Consider the following 23597-nt stretch of genomic DNA (forward strand, 5'->3'; position numbering starts at 1 on the left):
AATTAACACAATGTTTTGCACCATTATGTTTCCTTCAGAGCTGGTATATATCTGCTCATGCTGTGCACAGAGCTCTGCAATTTAACAGTCACATCAGGCTGCTGTGAGCAACACCACTGTAGATTAATTAGTTCTTATCCATTTTTTGATGGTATCCACATGACAATTCCCAATTACAGTTTTCTTTTGGAGTCGAATCCTCAAGGAGTTACTTTAAGCCTATCTCTATCTATTGAAGTCAGTTAATTTTCCAAGCCCAACACACTAAATTGTGACATTCCCTTTTCCACTTTTTAGTGTCCCAGTGCCTTCTCACTTTTTATTATTCCTTTATCTGATTCACTGCATCAGGAAATAAAAACAAAAGCAGAGGGGATAATGGGGCAAAATTAGTTCCTGAAAAACAGAGAACAGTTGAGCCAGTAAACATAAAAATGCAAGGATAAGGAGGAAACAAAGAAGAAAATAAGGACATGGTAAAACAAAAGATGGAAAAATGACGAATAGGTTCAGAAAACAATCAGCACAATGACATTGCAGATGGTACAATTAGTACTGTGACTAACCTCCAGAGATCCACAAATGTCTTTTTAGAGTTTAAACATTCTCTTTGTTTTGGTCAGAGTATTGGAGGGGTGTAAACACTAGGGTAAATGAATCATAACTTGGTGATGGAAAAATATTCTCACCTGCTGATTCAGGAAGAAATTCCAGAGCAATTGAAGATGCAGCTAATGTTTATCAGTGATGAGAAGACTCAAGTGGCCAGAACTGAAAAAGAACAGATAGCACAAAGGCATCTAGGTCGAGAAGAAATTGCAGCAGTAAGATGACCTTGACATCATGTGACCACAAAAAAAAATAGTTGTTAAGTGCCAGAGAACAGAGGGTTAATGAGGCCATGGAACTTTGTATAAGAAACAAGAAAACAAAATATTTGTTAATGTTAAAAACAAAAATAAAAGCCAGATTTTCAAAATAATCATCATATTTGCAGAAAGGGTATTCGAGGTAACGTTTCAGCAAAATGACTTTTCGTCAGGTCACTGACAGATTCAATAGTAAAATTGGCCTGAGCTGAAATCTATGAAGGGCAGAGGATGGGATGTTGGGCCAGGTATCCATTGGAAGAGTCAAGGAGAAGGAACGAGGCATGAGTGAAGGGTTTCTGAAGCAAATGAGATAAGGTTGCCACAGTTGAGTGATAAATAGTAAGAGAGACCATTTTTCCTTGAGTCGTATGGTTTCTATACTCTTTCTTTACCTTATTTCCCGTCTTTTTTTTAACACATCGTTAACTGTTAATATTTATTATCCATTTTTCTTTGTATTTATTAACTGTTTGATTTAATTTAACATGTCCTATTGCATTGGGTGTTTTTTTCAAATAGCCCATCAGCTGCAACAATTAAGAATTTTGGTTCATATTTACATTGTATTTGATCATGGCCATAATTATTCTCATTAACATTCACCAATGTTGTCTCTGTGCAGCAGTCGAGCCTGCATATTTGAAGAGAAAAAGGTCAATCCCTTGGCTGTTGGCTCTTCATTAAGAAGCACAAATATTTATTCTTCATTTTGAAATGCTGACTGACCCTTTGGTTTTCTATTGATTGTTCAAAATTTAGCAGCTGTAATTTCATAATGTTAACATGGTTATTTTTTTGACAAAGCACATTGCTACTATTTTAAGCTCCCAACAGATGGCAACTGTTGGCTGGCATACTCCAATTGTCGAGGTACTCAGCTGAGGACCATAGTGATTGTCAGAGTACAATTTTATTTTGCAATGAACTTCAATGGCTTTTAGTCTTGCCTGGAAAAATCACTGAATGCTGTCATAATTATTATATATTTCCGTGTTGCGGAGGGTTCCTAGAAATCATAAATTGACCTTATAGTAGATTTTTTTTCTGCTTCTGTGCCTTACGACCTTTGATATTTTTCCTGTAGTGACAGCAGTAATTATTTTTCAGAGATTTAATTTTTTCTCTCTTCATTTCTTGAAAGGGAGAAATCTCTGCTCAACATAACCTACACTCTTGCTGCATGGATGGTGCATTTAGGTACACCTCATGATGCCACTTTTCTAAGGTTCTGGTGACAAAGAGGTTGCTCTCTTTGCTGAATGCAGAGTTTAAGTCGCTGTCTGCTACTTTTATCATTTATTTTGGATGCATTGTACTCTGAATCAATAATATATAGTTGCACAACTTGTTCTATTCCATGTTTTCCCATTGAAATTGTTTTACTTGGGTTGACAAATGTCTATGATTTAGAGAGCAGGTACTGTGTTTGTTATTACCCAATTAAATTGTGCAACTTAATGAGTTCCAAATATTTTGCCATGTTATTAATTGGCATAACTGTTATCTTTTCCTATTTTGTGAATCATTCAATTAGGCCAGCAGAACACTCAGCAGTGTCATGTAATGAGGGCTGTATTAGTTGAAAGTCGATAACATTATAATCTCACGAAATATTAAAGCTATTTATAATTGAAATTGTTTTGCAAATACTTCTATTATACAAAGATGGCTTTTCACCAAAAATGAGAAGAGTGAAAGAATTACATAATAGTCTGAGAAGTACTGATCTGTGCATGATATTGGGAAGCCAAGAAATTGAGTGGAAATTAAGCATTACACGTTTTCACAATTATTATAATAAATATGATTTATTTCAAATATTTCAAAATAAATCATGGTTGCATTGTAACAGGCATGAAGAAGTATCTTCACAAAATTCACATAATTGTTAAGAAACAATTATTGGGTTGTAACAAGGTTACTACAGTTACAGCTGGTTATAGCCCTAAGGCTGTAGCCACACACACACACACAGACACACACACACACACACACACACACACACACACACACCAGTAGAATTTATTCAGTGGCAGCTCTGCCTTTTATAGTCAGGTCAGCCACGTCACCACTGGGGTGTGGCTTGAGTGGGCCAGCTATTGATTGGTCACTGGATGCTGCCCAGGCCCCCTGCAATCCACTGGCGGTGATTGGCCAATTTCACCACTCTGCCGATAGCCTATGGAAATGAGCATTTCAGCCCACATGATGCTTTGCAGGTCGTTGCATTCGATGGCCATTTCCTGTGTTGGCCTGAGGTGCGGGCCACTTCAGGATAAGCATTTAAGAGGTGGCAAGAAAAATTGTGGTACCACATCAAGGCGAAGAATTAATTAAGACATGGACAAACCCATGTTATTTTATTAATTGCTGAGTAAGTAATTTGCATGATGGCAAAAAGCATGCAGTTCTGGTCACCCAGCTATAGGAAGAACATCAATAAATTGGAAAGAGTGAAGAGGAGATTCACCACCAAGTTGTCAAGACAAGGCGGGTTGAGTTATATGGGGAGTGAATGAATAGTCCACTGAGGCATGAATAAAGTGAACATAAAGTCACTGTCTTTTCCGAGGGGAATGATTCGAGAACTAATGGACAAAGGTTGAAGATGAAAGAGGATATGTTTAGGAGAAACCTGAGAGGCATTTTTTTTTCAATCAAAGGATAATCCTTATCTGGAATGAGCTGCCAGAAGAAACTATAGAAGTGGGCTCAATAACAGACCTCAAATGATGTTTGAACAGATTTATTTTGTGAAGCAGGGCATGCAGCAGGTCCGTCAGCTCCAATGAAAGGTAAGTCCAAGAAAGTGTTTCCAATTTATTGAAGGCAACTGGCCCACAACAATGGAAACTCAACTGGATCAGCCAAAAAGTACTGTCCACAAGAGCAGGTTGGAGGGTGTGTATCTGAAAATGTTAACTCACCTCCTAACATGCCCATCAATTTCCACTATTGACAAGACACATCTGAGGTGTTTGATGGATTGCTCTCCACTTGCTGAAGGAGTGCCATTCCAACCATACTCAAAAAGCTTGAAAATGGGGCGGCACTATTGGTGTAGCAGTTTGCGCAACACCAGTGATTTGGACCGGGATTCGAATCCCAGGCTGTCTGTAAGGAGTTTGTGCATTCTCCCTGTGATGGCGTGATTTTTCCCCGGAGTTTCCTTCCACTGTTCAAAACCTACTGGGGTATGTGTAAATTGGGTGGCATGGACTTGTAGGCCGAAATTACCTGTTACCATGCTGTATGTACATTTATTTTCAATACATCCAACACTAAGCAACCAGTACAAGAAAAAAAATTTGTGCCATGCCTGTGGCTGCTGCTGTGTCAGCCACGCTATTGCTGTAGTGAATCCAGGAGGCGAGAGGAGTGGAGACACTGTGTTACTCTATGGGGCCCCACTGCCCATTCATTATGCTGATGGCTCCATAATGGTTTTAAATGGCCTGCAAAATGGACCCTTGTGATTTTTTTTAAACATCAGCAAATCCATGGAGGTCCTTGTCAAGAATGTGGTGTCCATGCTTGATCACAAGGCTTTCAGGCTCCAGGGATCAGCAGACTGGCAGAGAGCACCAGAGTGAGAGAACATTCATCCATCCACCCTTCTACTCCTGCCAAGAAGAAGAAGAAGTCACCTGGGAGAGGAGCCAAAAGGAAAGGTAACCACAGCAGTGGATCAGCGAGGAGCGCTGAGGCCAAAGTACTCAAGACTTGCTTGAGAACCAGGAATTGGGCCCAGGGTTCATAAGGGTGCCGATGGCCAGCAGGGTTCCCAAAAAGCATTGAGTATTAACAGCTTCCTAATCATATCAGATTCAGAACTGTAAGCTCAGGTTCACTGCAGGAACAGACAGGAGACTGAGCAGGCTGCAAAGGATACAGAAGTTGAATCCATGGATATTTGTTGTGTCTGAAGGGACTCCCTTTTGCTTCTCTTTTGAGATGGGGTACTGGACCAGTGGCACCTTTTAATGTATCTTTACAGCGAACAAAAGTTAACTGATCAGTTAATAGAGGATAATCTAGCTGAATTGCACCTGATAGAATATCTTTCTCCCATTATTTAATCACTAAAGAAATGCACAAAATCATTTCCTCTTTCTAACTTCATGCTATATCTGTTTTTTAAAACTTCTTCATCTCTTTCATGAACATCCCTTTCATGCATGAACATTTACTAGTTTCTTATAAGGATTTGTACTTTGCTCATTGTTTATTCCTGTATATTTATATTTCTGTATTTGCACAGCCAGTTTGTTTACATTTATTTCTTTGAATAGTTTTTATAGTTACTGGTCATTAGAAATTCTGCCTGGCCTACAGAAAAAAGAATTTTCGGATTGTTTGTGATGTCATCTGGGTACACTGGCAATAAAAATTAACTTTGATCTTCTTACAGCATAAATTTTGTTTTTCATGCTATAAAGTGGGTGAACTCATATTTTTACCACATCGTGCTCAATTTAACATCTGAATGGTTGGTCTTTCAACAAATCTGCAGATTCCCTGTCACACGATGTCACATTTTCAGGTCTTGTGATTTAGATTGCACCAAATAAGAAACATTCAGAGGTGGGATCAATGGTATATACATCATGTTTTATGTTTTTGGACAAAATACATTCTGGTTTGATGAAAATGAAATCTTTTAAAACAGTGTATATGTATCATTTGACAAGTTAAAAAAATAATCAGAATTTTTCAACTTTTTACCGTATTCAACAAGCAGGATTGTAGCATTGCTGCACTCAGAAATGCTTAATTAAAGATTAGCAGATTAACACTGCAGTGAATTAAATTGTTTTTATTTGTTTTAAATCTCCAAAAATCTCCCATTTCCAATGCTCCATGCTGTTTTGAATTATAGAAGATCACTGCACTGTAGGTTCATCCGATTTTATCATTGCTTTAGTTCAGCCAATGCAGTAAACCTGTTGGCAACAAAGTACCCACTCTAATCATAATCTCCAACAACTGTTGTTCTTCCTAACTAGTTGACAGTAACTGTAGCTTGATTCATTTTTAACACTTTTCATTAATGTTCCATTATTTCATCTCAGTATTTTCTCCAGTGAGAACTAGAATTGTTTTAGAGTCTTATTGACTGAAAGTTGAAGGTTTCTAATTGGGTAACGTGTTAAAAAATAGAAATGATTTTTCCATGAAAAGAAAATACAAATAACTCCTCAGACTGAAGTGAGCTGCAAATCCATGTCTTTGTACTTATTGTTTTATGTTATTCCATCTTAATAAATTAAATAATTTATTTATCACCTGAGGAAACAATTGACTGAAGACTAGCTGTTATAATGTAGGGGTCATCATAAAGAAAGGGAGATAGCTAATCTGCTTGGTATTAATGGCGGCACACACTTCAGCTCAGTACTTTGTACCAAACTGTATCATCCACTTTTGGGCCCAATTCACCATGACATTCTATCATTCTGTTACTGCTATTTTGACAAGATTTGTATTGTCTGGTCTGAAAACTTGACAACAATGGCCCCCTCACCAAAATCTTATTTGTTTATGCAGAATAAACCCTTGGGGGAAATGATTACATTTCCAAGTGTAAACCTAAGGCAGGCATTGTGATTTTAAATAATAGAATGGCGTGTGTATGGGCTTGGGTCACAAATTGACCCTTATCAACTTGGAAGGTTGAAGCACAAATGTAAGTTATTGGTCTCAAAATCACTGCAGCATTTGACAAGGTCGATCACACGAATGATCACATCATTGAATTACAGACCCTTCACGATCCAATTGGTTCATCTGATTCCACAGTTGCCTTGATAACCAAAGCCATAGAATCAATTGCAATGACCATTTTCCTTTCTACCCACTGGTTACCAATATAATTTACCAATAACCCTTTCCATTTTTTCTTCAAAAGTTTGCCTTCAGTAGTTTCATCTAAAACAGGTCATCAGGTTTTTCTCATATGCAGATTGCACCTAGCTGTATACTGTATCTAAATTCCTTTTCAGACCTCTTGATTATCTTGGTATTATCTGTGATCTTATTTAACCCTTGCCTCTCAGCATTTGCACAATAATCTGCCCTTTGATTTCTCCAATCAAAGTACACAAACTTGCATTACCAAACATTAAACACCATTTGCCATTTATTTTTTATCCACTCACTCAATCCAGCAATATATGATGGTTATGCACTTCACAACAAAACCAGGTTAAGCCATTGAATTCCATTGGGAGTCTAGAGATGAACTTACAGAATCTACCCTTCGTCATTTCATGGTACATGTGCAACCGTCCAGGATTTAAAAACTGTTCAAATGGCTGAAAACTGGTGGCTCAGCAAAGCCTAGTTCACAATTGCAATAGAGGAAGAACCAATGAAGATTTTGTGAGAAGATCACAAAAGGTGACAAATTGATTTTGTCTGCAGATAAGATATTGCTTGGAGTTTTTCACAGTATGAGTCAGATACAACAAAACAGCAAAGTTACAAGATATTGAGCTATCATAATGAAAAGGAGAGATGCACCGTAAGAGAACACAAAGCTGGGGAAGTTAAGTGTAATCAAGCAATATGGTTGTGGATTCTGACACACTGGAGAATGAGGAGATGGTGGGAGAAAATGGGAAACAATCAGAAATCCTCAGTTATCCAAAAAAAAAATCAGAGCCAAACTGACATCACGAGTTGAAAATAAAATTGGAATTTTGGTACAACCACTAAGTAGAATTTTGAGTTTTTGGGGTTGGATAATCAGAGTTGAAACTGTATTTTGTTTTCTATTCTTTCCTTTTTGTGAATCATTCATTGCCCCAAACTGTTATCCAACATTTAAAACTATCTAATTTATTTTTTTTCACAATTGTTCATTTAAAAATGTAGACTCAGAGATATTCAGCCATTATTTTGAATCCCCTCATTCCTAATTTTGATTTGCTATGTTTTTAGGGTCCTTCAACTCATCTTCCAATTGCAACAATTTGATGAACATAAATAGTTAATCTAACTGGACTGAAATTAATCTATATTTTTTCCCATTTGTATTTTAAAATCATGCACATTATTGGAGCAATCTGTTTAGTATAGCAATTAGACCAATGCTGTTCCTGTGCCAGCAATACAGGGTTTGAATCCAGTGCTGTCTGTAAGGAGTCTGTATGTTCGCCCCCTATCTGTATGCATTTCCTCCAAGTACTCAATTTTCATCCCACCCTTCAAAACATTCATAGGTTAGTTGGGTGTATTTGGGCATCATGGGATTGTAGGCCAAATCTTTTATTCTGGGTGAAAAAAAGGGAAGGAACCAACTGAGTATGGTCCTAATAGACCCATTTCATTACTAAATGTAGATATGAAGATTTTGTCTAAAGTCCTTGCCCATAGAATAGAGAATATCTTACAATTAATTATCTATTCTGATCAGACAGTTTTTATTAAAAATATAGATCTATGTAAGTGGCCACTAAAGAGGAGAGAGTGGCAAAGATGGGGCATTGAGTACAAAAGTAAGGAAGTCATGTTACAACAATATAAATTTTGGAGAGGCCACAATTTGAATATTGTGTGCAATTCTGGTTGTCCTATGAAGGATGTAGATGGTTTGAAAAGGATACCAACATGATTTACCAGGATTTGCCTGTATTAGAGTGTATGAACAATAAGGAGATGATGGAGAAGAAGGTGGATTCCTCTGGAGGATCAGAGACTCAGGAGTGACTGATAAAAGTGCAAGATATATTGATAGGATAGACAATGAGAATCTTTTCATAGTATAAAAATCTCAAATACTGAAGACATACATTTAAGGTAGGTGTGGGGGTTGCATAGGGTGGGATAAATTTGAAAGAGGGGCAAGCTTTTTACACAGAAAGAGGTAGGTGCCTGGAACAGTCTGCCAAATGTGTTGGAAACATACAATGGCAGTGTTTGAGTATTCTTGAGAGAATCATGGATACAGCAGAGTTTTACTTTAACTTGGGCATCACATTTGAGCATATCATGTTCCTCTACTGTACAGATAGATTCAAAGTCGCAATATTTGATATTCAATGATCATTTCAAATAATCAATATTTTAAATTTTGTGATGTAGTAAAATTAATTCAGAAACAAAAATATAAACAAATATCAGTACAACTACAGGCATAAGTACATTGAAGTGAACATGGATGTACCTGAATGAATGTGGAAGGATGGTTCTCATGATTTGTGATTCAAATAAAGTAATGAATATTAATTTCTTCAGAGTTATTTGTGCAGGGTTCAGAAACTATTAAAGTAGTTTTTTCCTATTATAACTATATATTATTACATATAATTATAACTATGGCACTGGAGGATAACTGAAATGAGCACACATTGCAATAATTTGTGTGAGGCACTTAACGATTACATTTTCACTCATATAATGCACAAATATATATAATGTGAACATACATATATGGCGAGCTCTCCACTGGCCACCGTGACAGAGGTGCACCAAAGAAGAGGTACAAGGACTGCCTAAAGAAATCTCTTGGTGCCTGCCACATTGACCACTGCCAGCAGGCTGATATCGCCTCAAACCGTGCATCTTGGAGCCTCACAGTTCGGCGGGCAGCAACCTCCTTTGAAGAAGACTGCAGAGCCCACCTCGCTGACAGAAGACAAAGGAGGAAAAACCCAACACCCAACCCCAACCAACCAATTTTCCGCTGCAACCGTGTCTGCCTGTCCCGCATCGGACTTGTCAGCCACAAACAAGCCTGCAGCTGACATGGACATTTTACCCCTCCATAAATCTTTCTCCGCGAAGCCAAGCCAAAGAATAATGTATAAAACATCATAAATTGTGTAAAAATATTTTCATTAACATGCACAGGCATATACTGCATGGATGTCACATCCTAAATTTTGACTGAAAAAATCAATTTGTATTGAAATATACATAAGACAAAACACAGACCAGTATCTGTCACAGTTAATATCCCACAGTTAACACCCAATCAACTTCCCCCAGAGGTATCAATTGCCCATTATATAGATGATATCCTGCTGCAACACCTTAACAAGCTTTGGAGAGGAATCAATTAAATAGATTGAAGACAGGATTCAGAAATAAACAGGATTTTAATTCTTATGTCTCAACTCAGAGGCACTTGATATGTTAATCTCACCCCTCAGGAATGGGGTCTGGGTAATTAACACTGATAAGGTGCAGTGTTCGAGAATGAATGTCCTGTTCATAGGAATACCATGAGATTCAGCATGAAGAGATTTTCCCAAAATCAAAATTTCCCAAACCCACTATAAATTATGCTCATTATTTCATTGCTGGTATTACATTCTCATACTAGCTATAACATTCCCATGCTCACTATAAATTGCTGGTGCATCTTTCCCACTGCTGCTATAAATCGCCATTTGAACTTTCCCATGCCTGTTACAAAATTGTGCATGCATTATGTGCATAAAAATATGGTATTCATTGAACTCAAATTACATTGACCCTGCAGTGAACAATTATTTGACATATTAACAATAATATTCAACACTATTTTTGGTGAATTGTAGCGAAAGTATGTAATGCATAAAATTTATATCATACAGATATAGAAATTTGTATCTTGACGTGATCATGGTTCTCTAAATGTGAGATGTGGAAATGCGGTATTGCAAGTGACCACCACTATGTGAAATAGCAAAATGAACAGGTTTCAGTTCTTTATTGATGAGGAAGCTTTCATTCATCTTAATTTTTTTACACCCTTTCATCATTAGGAAACATTCTAAAATATTTTGGAAAAAGTCACAGAGAAAGAAATCAGTGTCTTTTAGAGACAATATTATCCAAGAACATGCAAGAGATTATTTTTTTGTTTCTTATATTTTCTTTGTCAATTTGTTAAACTTTGTTTGTTATAAATTTTTAAGAATGGAACATGTGATTTCATTGCTCCTACTTAAGACATCAAATGTTCTTGAGATGATTTTTTTTTTAAAGATGCAGTTCTGAGGAATTGTTTTTTTTTAATGAGTGCCTGACAGAAATTATCACATTACATGCTATGCAGCTCTTTAATATGGCATTCACCAATGATCTTGGCTGACATTTCTTGTTTCTGTTGGAGTGACTTTATGACGAACCCATAATATACATAAGAATATGAATCGGCTTTTTGGTTCATGTTGCCTCTAATCAACATAGAGTTACTTTCCATCCTATAATAATTTATGATGGCTTTAAAAAAAACTGAGATTTCAAATTATTATTAATTTCACGAATTTAACTAATTAGTTTAGAAATGAAAAATACTTTAAATCTGGTAATATCTCCAGAAGATAATAGACATTTACAGGTCAGAGTTAAAAGTAGGTTGAAAAAATAATTGAATTATATTTGGGTTCTAGATATTAAGTGCATTGCAGCCAAATCCATCTGCAGCCTTAATGAAATTATTCCTGGTGACCGCTATAAAATATTACTGCCAAATATAGATCTTAGACAATGTGAGCCAGACAAATAAAAATGTGACTCTTGTTGGATCATTCACATGGTTGGGTGCATAAACAAATCATGGTGAACTCAATGGAATTTGAATGGATAGGGAACACATCTTCACCACAGACATGGTAGTCTGGCTAACCTGATATATTTCACTGGCAAATGGAAAAGTTAGGTGAGAACTAGCTCAGCACAAGAGACTGCAAGTGCTAGAAGTTGGACCAATGTAAAATCTGCTGGAAGAATTCAGCAGGTTGAGCAGTATCAGGAGGGAAAAGGGACTCGTTGATGTTTCAAATGAAATCCTTCATTAAAAATGAGTAGATGTCACATCCCAATGAGATTTCAACATCATCCATTCTTGGGAAAGTCATGCTGCTGAACATTTGAACATTGTTCAGTTTTGCATTCATTTCATAGAACCCATTGTTCTACATTTGATGTGCTTAATCTAAATATGGTAAATAATTTGTTTGCAAGGTCTGTAGACACTTCTTAAAATTTGTTTAATTTAATTTAGGATACAAAAAGAAGTAGGGACATGTGTAAATCTGATTAGATAACTTGATTCCACTGGCAATTTCAGTCTGGAACTATTTAAAAGGATCACTCAACAATTCCTGATTATTTTGGCTCAGAAAAATTGATTAGTTGTCCATGTAACACGATTGGGCCTATCTGTCTGTGACGTAGGACAGACTGACAGTGAGTTTTCACGTATTCAGAAAGAGACCTCCGATACAAGACAGAATTTAGTAGAATGTTCTCCAACAAATGGATGGGTACATTTAAGCGGAGACATTAGTAGACAAGGAAAATAGAATGATGCAGATGGAATGACACAAACAGTGTCGCTTTTAGGTCTAGAATGGATTCCTACACAGTTTTGGAAGCTATTTGAAAGATTTGATTTGAGCAGAGACTATCAAAATCTTTTTAAAAGGACACATTCATTTTCAATGTCAGTTGACCTAACTTATTCATTATAAGTTTCTCAAATTAGATCCCAGAATTATTATTTTTTTAATTTTCCTAATTAATTTTGAAGAAGGCACAAACAGGTTTCCATCAACTTTAAAAAGACTAAACTTGTTACTTTCAAAAATATTAACAAGATATTTAAGGCTAAAAAAAAACAAGAGTAATGCTTCAAGCATAAACATATGGGTGCACCACAAATAACTTAAGCAGGTAAATGCAGCCTGTTTATTATCAATTTTTCTTTTGGCTTGGCTTCGCGGATGAAGATTTATGGAGGGGGTAAAAGTCCACGTCAGCTGCAGGCTCGATTGTGGCTGATGTCCGATGCGGGACAGGCAGACACGGCAGCGGTTGCAGGGGAATTATTGTGAGAATAAATGGTATATTTGATTGATCTCATGTATTTATCTACAATTTAGTCAGCAACTTCAGATGAAACCAAGATATCAAGTTAAACATGCCATATTGACCACCACCTGTGGGCTGATATCACCTCAAACCGTGCATCTTGGCGCCTCACGGTTCAGCGGGCAGCAACCTCCTTTGAAGAAGACCACAGAGCCCACCTCACTGACAAAAGACAAAGGAGGAAAAACCCAACACCCAACCCCAACCAACCAATTTTCCCTTGCAACCGCTGCAACCGTGTCTGCCTGTCCCTCATCGGACTTGTCAGCCACAAACGAGCCTGCAGCTGACGTGGACATACCCCTCCATAAATCTTTGTCCACGAAGCCAAGCCAAAGAAGAAGAAGAATACAACATAAAGTACTTCCCATCAGTTCAGTAAAGAAGTAAACACTGTTTTTGAAACAATTGAATGTTACAGTGTTTCCCAACTGACATCTTCCATACATATTAAAAAAAATCAAATTTTGGTTTCTCTATTTTCAAAGTTAAAATTAGCTTTACTTCCTCCTAACAATGTCTTTTTTTTTTACAATCTTTTTCATTGTTTTTTATAATAAAGTTCAATGATGAAAAAGGAACAGAACTGAAAATATAAAATATGTGTGTGTGTCTATCAAGAAAACCTTCAAACAATATAAACTCAGTCCCCCCTCCACTGCACTGGATGAAGACAGAAAAGAAATTAAAAGTAAATATATATATTTACATATATATATATATATATATATATATATATCAAACCCCACCTAACCTACTCTTCTAAAAATAAAACCAACAAAAAAAAAATCTGAGCAGCTTCTCTTGAGGGTTACATATATTTTGTAGTTTTGATTCATACCGTAAAAAGAAACAAAGACTATATCTCATATGTTTAAAAAAAATCCTAAAAAAAAGCAGCTATTGGATTGGCTCCACTTAAAACACAGTTGAAAAGATATTAAAAATTTTCTTAGAGATTTCAAAAGATGGACAAAAAACAAAACATATGTGTCAATGTAGCAATATCAAATTTGCATTTGTCACAAGTAGAGTTAATATTAACTTATCTTTGGACATGTGAACACAAAGCACCACTTTGAATTGGATTAATGAATGATAGGTATATATTGAAGAAGTATTCACCAGTTTAAGAAACTTGTCCCATGGATCCTCATATAAGGTCTTGCAAGTTCCAATTTCAGAACCTTTTTAATCTTTTATTGAATTATTGAATATAATTTCAATAATCTATCATATAATTCCAATTAATCCTTTCTGAGAAGGATTCAATTGAAAAATATTATCAACTAGATAGGTGAATATACAAATGGAAAGTCTGGTAATATGGTATTTGAAAATTTCTAATCTGTAATATCTTTTTTTTAAATTGAATATTTGGTAAATAATATTTAGTTGCCAGCTGTTCAAAAGACTTTAAGCAACCTCCCTTAGATAAATTTGGGTGTACCTTCCTTTAAGTTTAAATCACAGTCATTGGCTCTGTAACAGCATTGCACTAAGTGCTACACTAACCATGCCACCATCATAATTAAACCCCTCCCCTAATTTTACAGATAAAGCCTTACAAATATACTTAATAATAGACTGATAAAGATAAAGACTCTTACCAGACAGGGATTGGGAGACACTTTTGGGAGAGTCACCTCAGTGCTGAGCATCATCAGCCCACTCTTCATCTGGGGCACTGCCATTTTATTCAAACACAACTTTATTCAAATGGAGATGCAGGTGGAACATGACCATGGTGCTCCGCTAGCTGAATGTTTGCTCCCATCTTCACCAAAGGACTGTGTGTCCCTTCAGAGAAAATTTAATTTTAAATTTTCAAACTTTTATTTAAAATTTGATTTATTCTGATTTATTGTAACATTTATTTATTTATTTGTTACTTTTTTGCCATTTGTATGAGTTTCTGGTTGATTGAGTGCTGGATAATGGGGATTTTACTGCAGTTCGATTAGCAAAGCTAACATAAATTGATGAAAGAAAAATCATGTTCAATCTTTTGGAAGAACTTTGAAGACAATAGAATTGATAATTGGAATTCAGTGAATGTAATTTATTTGGATTTTAGAAAGCTTTCAGTGATGTCTCATACTAGTTAGCCAATAAGGTCAATGCCCATGATATTGAAAGTAACTTGATGGTTTTGACCATTAGAGAGAAGACAAAGAATGGGAATAAACATATCTTTTTCAGTTTGGTAGCTGGGACGAGAAGGGCAGTGCAAGGATCAGCATGTCCGTGATTTGGTTGAGGAAACAAAATGTATATTTCCACATTTGCCAATAATACAAAAATAGATCAATTGTGGGTAGTGAGGAGGGTGTAAAGAGGCCTCTCAACTATGTACACAAGCTGACCCAGTGGGGAAAATATGATATGCTATATGGAGAAAATATATGTGGTATAACATTAGGGTTAGTGTAAAAAATGAAAAGCAATATATTTTATAAATAGTGAGAGATTGGAAAGTGTTCATGTTCAAAAGCACCTGAGTATTCTTGCATGCAAGTCACTGAAACCCAATATTCAAGTGCAATAAATCATTTGGAAGACAATTGGTATACTGACCAATATGACAGAAGAATGTAAATGTAGATATCTTGTTAAAACTGGATAAACCCTTGTTGTGACCACTCTTGGAAACCTGTATTCATTTTCATTCTTCTTAATTACATATGGATATATTGAACTAGTGCAGAAAATATTCAGTGCACTGGTTCAATACATTTTGGACTTGTAATATCAGAAGAACTTGAGTAAATTGGAACAATAGATTGGGAGGCCATTTCATATTGAGATGAGAAGAAATGTTTTCACAAAAAAAGGTTGCATTTTTTGGAATTCCCTACTTCAGAGGACTTGTGGAGGCTCAAGAAATGAGTTAATGCAAGACAAAATCAATAGATGATATTCAGAGGAGAGAGCAAAATACTGAGGTAAATGTCAGCCATGATCTTGATGAATGTTGGAACAGACCTGAGCACCAAATAGCCTGCACTTACTCCTGCTTATTTTTATTTGTGATAAGTAGTGGTTTGGAAAAGTAGAAAACAAATTGAATATGTTTTATTAAAAGTCTGATTTTGGTCATTATTTCATGAAAACTTTGCTTGTTCTTTTCCCCATTCAAGATAATAGAAATAGTTTGAGGTACAGGAGTACAAAATTGATGTATTATCAATCTTTTTGATGCAATACAGACTTTCCTTCTATGAATGCAAGTGATGTATGTTGTCTGTGATTTTTTTTCTCTTCATGATCTTACTAATGTTCTGTGTCTGTTAGTTTCTTTTGTGTCTAACCTAATACAATCTGTTTCTTTATTTTGACACAGAGAATGGCAAGCCACATGGGCCAGTTTTTATTCAGGAGCCAAATGACATTGTGTTTCCCGTGGATTCTGAAGAAAAGAAGGCCACATTGAATTGTGAAGCTAAAGGAAATCCAACACCACATTACAGGTGCGCTGGCAATGTATCTATCAGTACCTTAAAAGAAAGGCTGGTGGTATTATTATCATGTGATAAAACAAAAAAAATGTAATATTACACAAAGTTTTCTTTCATTTTCCTTAAGTCAGACAAAGATTCACCATCAGCAGAAATTGTCCAGCACTCTTTACAATTGGAGACATTTTTTAACACGAAAAAAGAGCATGATTGGAACAGGTCCCTTTGGATAGGTCAATTAAACAGAGCAGTTGTAAGTAATCCTTCAATTTGGATTAAGAATTGTGTCAATGTTTGGACCTGATTTAACCATTTTTAATTAATGTAGATTGAACAGTTTTGTTTTATCTACAGGCAGTCCCCAGGTTAAATACAAGTTCCATTACCCAGGTCTGTCTTTAACTCGAATTTGTATTTGAGTCGGAACAAGTACATATGGTCCTTAGTCAGTCAGCCAAATGTTTATCTTAGTATATAGAGTATTTATTTTACATTTCTATGCATGTGAAACACTTAAGAAACACTTCCAAATACACAACAACATCTTAAACATAATACAGTACATAATTGGATGATGGAGAGATGGCATTTGGATTGGATTTATGCTTTGGTGACATGGTTACTTTGTTATTATGCATGTATGGTACAGTAGTTTCATGGCCTTTCCCCCTTTAAAGCAGACTGTTGGTTCAAGAGTCACTTGTAAAGCAGACTGTGGGTTTAAGAGTCACTTATAAGCAGACTGGGTTCAAGAGTTACTTGTAAAGCAGACTGTTGGTTCAAAAATCACTTTTAAAGCAAACTTTAAAAGCAGATTAAATAAGAGAACTGTATACATGTACAAAGTTCAATTTGGTTCCTTTAATTTTGAATCTTCCCATGAAATGTGGTATGCTACACAATGCAAGAGTATCATTCAGCATAACTATGCTCAAAGTAGAAGTTCTTGGCATTCTACTTCTGGTTGGCTTCACACTACGCAAGTATGAGTTGTTCATAAATCGGGCGTTTTCAACCCGGTGACTGCCTGTATTTGCCTTTGCACAATATCCCTTTTACCTTATTTGCATTTCCTCTATCATGTTCTATAGGATTATCTTTGAAAATGGAATAAATAATATTGCAGAGGTGATCAAAACAGCAATTATATGAGCTGCCATATTATCACCTGTCATTAAAATATCAGGTGATGTGGATAGATCAGATTGGAAAAATAATGCATTTGTCTGGACTCATGTTAAAACATATCTCACAAAGATAAAGCAAGTTAATAGAGATATTTTGATTGAAGTCATTGCAATTGACCTGTTGTAATCTGATGTTATCTAAATGGAATGTAGTTAATAAATAATAATCTCAAAATGTGCACAGGGAAAGATTGGCAAGCAACTCCGCTCAGCACCACCGCCCGCTAGCCCCCTCCGCTCAGCGCTGCCACCGCTAGCCCCCCCCCCACTCGAGTTAGGGATGTCGCCTGAAAGCCAAGGGGGCAACATCCTGAAAATGTTTGCTAACCACTGCCTTAAATCATTGCCCTTTAGTTTTAGACTCCCGATCCTGGGGAAAAGGCAATAATTATTTATCTTGTACATGCCTCTCATGATTCTATAAGGCCTCCATAAGTTCCTCCCTCAGCCTTCTCTGCTTCAGGGAGGAAAGTCCCAGCCTTTCCTTATACCTCTCATTCACCTGTCCAGAGAACATTCATGTGAATCTTTTCTGTATTCTTTCCAACTTCATGACATCTTTCCCACACTGAGTGACCATATCTGAGCATCACATTTGACCAATGTCTTAAACAGTGGTAACATAATTTCCTCCCTGTTCCTGAATTCAGTGCCCTGACAGATGAAGGTAAGCTTGCCAAGTGTCGTCTTCATAACCCGGTCGCCCATGTCACCATTTTTATGGAACTTTCTACATATAGCCCGACGATTCACTTTCTTCACATAAATGACTAATTAGATACATGGTGTGAAATACCAACTTTGGGACAGCAGTTAGTGCAATGCTGTTACAATGCCAGTGACCGAGGTTTGGATACAGCACTGTCTGTAAAGAGTTTGTACGTTTTCTGGGTCCTTCGGTTTCAGATGATAGATTTGGATTTTCAGATTTCAGATTTATTGTCAGAGTACACACATGGCACATATAACCCTGAGATTCCTTTTTCCTGTGGGCACAGCAGAATTACCACTAATTGGTATGGCAAAAAAAAACTGTACACAGCGTAAAACATGTAAACAAATAAAGAACAGTAAATTGATAATGAATGTAAATAAACTGTGCAATACAGAGAGAACAAAAAAAAATCAATAAAGAGTCCTTAAATGAGTCTCTGATTGAGTTTATTGTTGAGGACTCTGAAGGTGGAGGGGTAGTAGCTGTTCCTGAACCTGATGGTGCAAGTCTTCTGGCACGTACAGCTCTTTCCTGATGTCAGTAGCAAAAACAGAGAGTCTTTGATGATTGCTGTTGCTCTCCGACGGCAGGATTCCCTGGAGATGCACTCAATAGTGGGGAGGGTTTTGCCTGCGATGTCCTGGGCTGTGTCCACTACCTTTTGGAGGGCTTTATGCTCAGGAGTATTGGTGTTTCCATACCAGACCATGATATAGCCAGTCAACACCCTTTCCATCATACCTTTGTAGAAATTTGCCAGTGTATCTGATGTCATACCAAACCTCCGCAAACTCCTGATGAAGTACAGGTGCTGATGAGCTCCCTTCACCTCCCACTATTCAAAATGCACCAGGGTTGTAGGTTATTTGGGTGTCATTGAATGGCACAGGCTTGTGGATCAAAAGTGCAAGACTGTGCTTCTAAATTAAATTAACTTGTTTCATTTTCAAATAAATAGTTATGTTTGAATAGCATGGCATGCCTTGAAATTGTTCAATGTCTTAAACATCTCTAAATATTGATAAAATGGATCTTGAATGATGAGTTGAAGAGTTAGCCCACAGTTAAATTTGACAAATGGTGTCCAAGGTATTTTAAATAGCAGGGCTAATCCAAGGTATTTGGGGCATTCCCAAGATCCGATAATTTTTCAGTTCTTAGCAAGCAGCTCCAGAAAAATTCTTATATTTCTATTTTCTAAAGGTTTTGAATTATATATTCAGTTATCAAGGATGGAGGATTTGGTGCTTGGACTTCAGCTAGTCAACATACAAATGAATGGCTTTAACTGAGGAAACTGAACATCATGATTCCACAGTAAACTAAAAGGAAACTTGGAGAGAAATGGACAGAACATTTTGGGTTAGGACCCTTTTTCTGTACTGGGGTGGATAGGAAAGATATCAAGTATAAAAGAGGAGCTGGTGGGAAGACTGGGAAGGGCCAGGAGGAAATACACATGCCAAGAGGGAAGTCAAGGACAGAAATGAGGTTACCTGAAATTAGAAATAAATAATGTGAGTGCTGTTGTGTTTGGGTTTTAGGCTATGCAGATAAAATATGACATGATCCTCAAGTTTACAATGTCAATGTGTGGCACTGTGTAGTGGTCAGCATTGGTGGCATCAGTGATCCTCTGTCATCACTGCATGGCCTCCATCCTGCAGCCGATTTGGACACCATGTGCACCAGAGAAGCCGGCGGGCTGCCTGAGCGCTTGACGATCCCCATCTCATCCATTTTCCTGAACTTCTACTTGGTGAGGTGGAGTTTGTTGGGCAGGAGCCTGCAAGCCTGTGTGTTCAGCTGGGGTCCTTGAGTAGGAATGTGGTGCTGTACAACATACGTAGGGGCATCTGTGGAGAATTAAAGTGTAATAATGATCAGGAACTCCCACTAGTACTCTGACAAATTCATTTCCTGACAAACTTACAGAGTTCAGGTGTGGGGCTGGTAACTTGGCTTCACCGAGCGAGGGGATCTGAAAGGTCTTCGCATTCTCAAGGTACTGTCCCATGAAGTCGACTAAGAGGCAGTGTGCCCAGAGGAAATCCCCACCCAATAAAGGCTGTAACACTGCTGCCAGCGTAAATAACAGGTGAAATGGTGGGAACAAAACTGTAGTTGGATGATTTGTGAGCCGTATATGCAAATAAGCCTTCCCCACCTTATCTATACAATCATCTATTCTGCGAATAGGGAATGCATCAGTCTTTGTGAAGTGCCAGTTAGCGAAGTAGACAAAGACGGTGTGGTCAAACAATAATCGTGGCTTTTATTAGCAGAAACTAACGGTACAATAATGAAAGATATTATGCATACACAGTTATACCCAAGGGGAGTTTCTTTAATAGTAGAGATAATGCATAGCCAATGTTAGTACAGCAAGGCAAGCCGAAGGGAAGACAGACAGCTTAGCAGAGATTCACCATACTTTGTCACCATGTTTACCTTTCGATAATCTGTTCAAAACCTAATTGAGCCATTTGGCTTAAGCACCAGAACACAAGGTGAACTCCAATTTGATCTTGATTTTTAGATGATGTCATTTTTGAGCATATAATCCACCTCTTGATCCAACAATCTGCCATTTTCCTGATTAACTCGGTAAGGATGCTGCTTAATAGGCTTAGCATCACTGACCTCCATATCATGACAAGCCACAGTAGTTCTTTTTGGAACATCTGGGAATATATTCTTAAATTTCATAAGTAATGTCTTCATTTCTTCCTTTTCTGATTTGGTCAAATGCATTAACTTGATTTCTAACTTTTGCAAAACTATGGAATTTTGCAGCCTGTGGCTTATCACTTTCTGTGCTCCATGACCTTCCACAAAACTTATCTCCTACTTACTTTCCTCGATAACTAGCATCTTGGTTGGAATCTTAGACTCCCCCTCAACAATTTTATCAAAGTAAGGTTTAAGCATATTCATGTGGCAGACCTGTGTCTCTCTTCGATGATCAGGCATCTTAAGGACATAGGTGACCTTGTTCATTTTTGATTTCACCTAAAATGGTCCTGAAAACTGAGCTCTCAAAGGGTTTGACTGCATTGGAAACAAAACCAATACTTTGTCACCAGGTTTAATGTCCCGAATTTTTGCTTTTTGATCATACTGAATTTTCATTTTTCCTTGAGCAGTATTTAAATTTTTCTTTGCCATCTCGCAAGTCTGATGTAATCTGTTTTTAAATTTGAAAACATAATCCAACAGATTTGGTTGTATATCATTATGTATCCACTGTTCCTTCAACAATAATAATTGAACCCTGACTTCATGACCAAACACCAACTCAAATGAACTAAAATCAAGAAAATCCTGAGTTGCCTCTCAAGCACCAAACAATAACAAATGGATTCCTTCATCCCAATCCTTTTGATTTTCCATGCAATAAGCCCTCATCATATGTTTCACAGTTAAATGGAACCTTTCCAAGGCCCCTTGACTCTCAAGATGATCAGCAGACAACACAATTTGATGGGCTCCCAATTCATACACCACCTGTTGAAATAATCCAGACACAAAATTCCTCCCTTTGTGAGAAGTGCCTTTGCGTTCACAAAATATGCTCGCGACAAAAGTTTAGAACAAAGAACATTTATTTATATTTACAACATTGCAAGGTTGGGTACTCTCCACTTACCTCGGGAAAGTACCCCAAGGGTGGGAAGCTTCTTTGTTTTTATACAATTTTTACTTCACCTCCCCTTACATTTGTCTTATGTTTGTCCTTCTTGGATTGGTTTGGCACTTTTCCCTATTCGTCTGACTCTTGATTGACTCCAACTTTCTCTTATCCTGTGCTCACACCTCCTTTCCCCACCCCCTATTAAACAAGCTCTTTGTGTGTGTACGTGCATATTTCTTAAATTCCTCTGTTATCTTGTTTACTCTGTTCAGCTGCTCTTCATGCGCCATTTTACACAAAGAACATTTTAGCTTTTTTCTTGCTTTTTCTTTCTACCTTCTATAACTGTCTCAGAACTCCCAACTTCAAAACAATAACTGTTTCTAAACTCCTTCAATTAAAATAATAACTGTTTCTAAACTCCTACAATCCACCCCTTAAAAAGAGCTACGCTTTCAAACCTGTCTAAATAATAGAGGTTTCTTTTTCCCATAGTTTCAGAAGGTTCTCTTCCGCCTCAGCATAATCCTGTTGTTGCAGAACCATAATGGGACTGATTTGTCGAATGGCTCGTCTAACCAAACACTGGAGGCAAGGAAGGATGCAAGGGATCAGTATTAAGGCAAGAAGTATAAAGGCAGAAAAGATAAGTGCTGAATGTATCCATGACCAGGAGCCACTAAACCATTTAGACAACCATGAGCCAATGGCGGGGTGCCATGTTTGCACAGGCACATGGGAGAGTTTCCGTATACCTGAAGAGATATCTTTAACAGCTTGTCCATTATTATCAATTGTAAGGCAGCAAATGGAGAGATTCAGCTTGCCACACACACCACCTTCTGCAGCCAATAAATAGTCCAGGGCGAGGCGGTTCTAATAAACGGTAGCCCGGATTTGCTGTTGTTTCTCTGCCAACAAATCTAAGGCAGTAGCTGTCTGGTTAGTAATTACTTCTAGGACAGCCTGCAAATGGATTAGACAATTAAGCATGTAAATTGGAGTTCGGTACCCCCATGAACCATCCTGTGCCCACGTAGCCGGTCCATAGTATGAAATTATGCACTCAGGGGGCCAGTCATCCCCCCATTTTCTGATCTCAGCCGAACGGCGTTGTATGGGGGAATGTAATCGAGTGGAAATATGTTCATCGGAATCTGGAGGAAGAAGATAGAAATGTGGTTGAATCATACCAATACAACAAGTCCCACTCCAGTTGGGTTCAAGGTATGTATAAGCCATATTCCCACAAATCCAATATAAGCCATCGGGTGCATAGCCTGAAGAACTAGAATTTTCCCAGAAGGATGTCAGCGCAGGAATGGCCTGATAAGGGTTGAAACCAGTGCAATTCCAAAACTCAACGACGACAAGGTCAGATGTGTCATTAATGGGAACCGAGGGTACACAAGGAACATCTGATCGATTAGAAAGGGACTGTAAGCCGGTAGGCGGAGTTGGAACCCAATTTCCACTAGTGATATTATTCCAGCGCCGGCAAGCCATATCGCCCTTTGGGTACCTGCCATGTTCTTTTACCAAGCACTCAAAGCCTTGTGGATGATTTTCCAACTTCAAAGACTCACGGGATCGACCAGAAATGCTAGTGGAAAGATTGGAGGCAAGAAGTGTACGATCATCTAATGGCTCACCTCTCCATGGCCAAGTTCCATCCTGGGTTGGGCCGCTACAAATCCAACAGTTACGAACACCAAGCTCCTGGATGGTAAGTTGATGTAAATTGACCCATAGGTTATCTCCAAGTCTATGCCTATTGGCTTATATTCTTGCCCTCTCGTATAAGTTCTTTTGAGACTCATGTGGCGATACTTAGAACCTGCCCACAGTGAAATCACTTCCTTCACT

At 37.4% G+C, this 23597-nt stretch overlaps 1 protein-coding gene across 35 annotated transcripts in view; it reads left to right on the forward strand.

The window, feature by feature from the left end:
• The window catches only part of LOC138763207 (contactin-4-like), a 2221540-nt gene that overhangs the window by 1321056 nt on the left and 876887 nt on the right, over positions 1-23597 (forward strand). For all 35 annotated transcript variants that reach the window (XR_011357395.1, XR_011357394.1, XR_011357396.1 and 32 more), the window contains one exon: positions 16081-16207. Coding sequence is in view for 32 of the 35 variants with exons in the window: in XM_069936987.1 (XP_069793088.1) it covers positions 16081-16207 (127 nt within the window). In the remaining 3 variants the exon portion in view is untranslated. The remainder of the gene's footprint in view (positions 1-16080; positions 16208-23597) is intronic.

Source organism: Narcine bancroftii, chromosome 5 (assembly GCF_036971445.1).
Source record: "Narcine bancroftii isolate sNarBan1 chromosome 5, sNarBan1.hap1, whole genome shotgun sequence".
NCBI lineage: Eukaryota > Metazoa > Chordata > Chondrichthyes > Torpediniformes > Narcinidae > Narcine > Narcine bancroftii.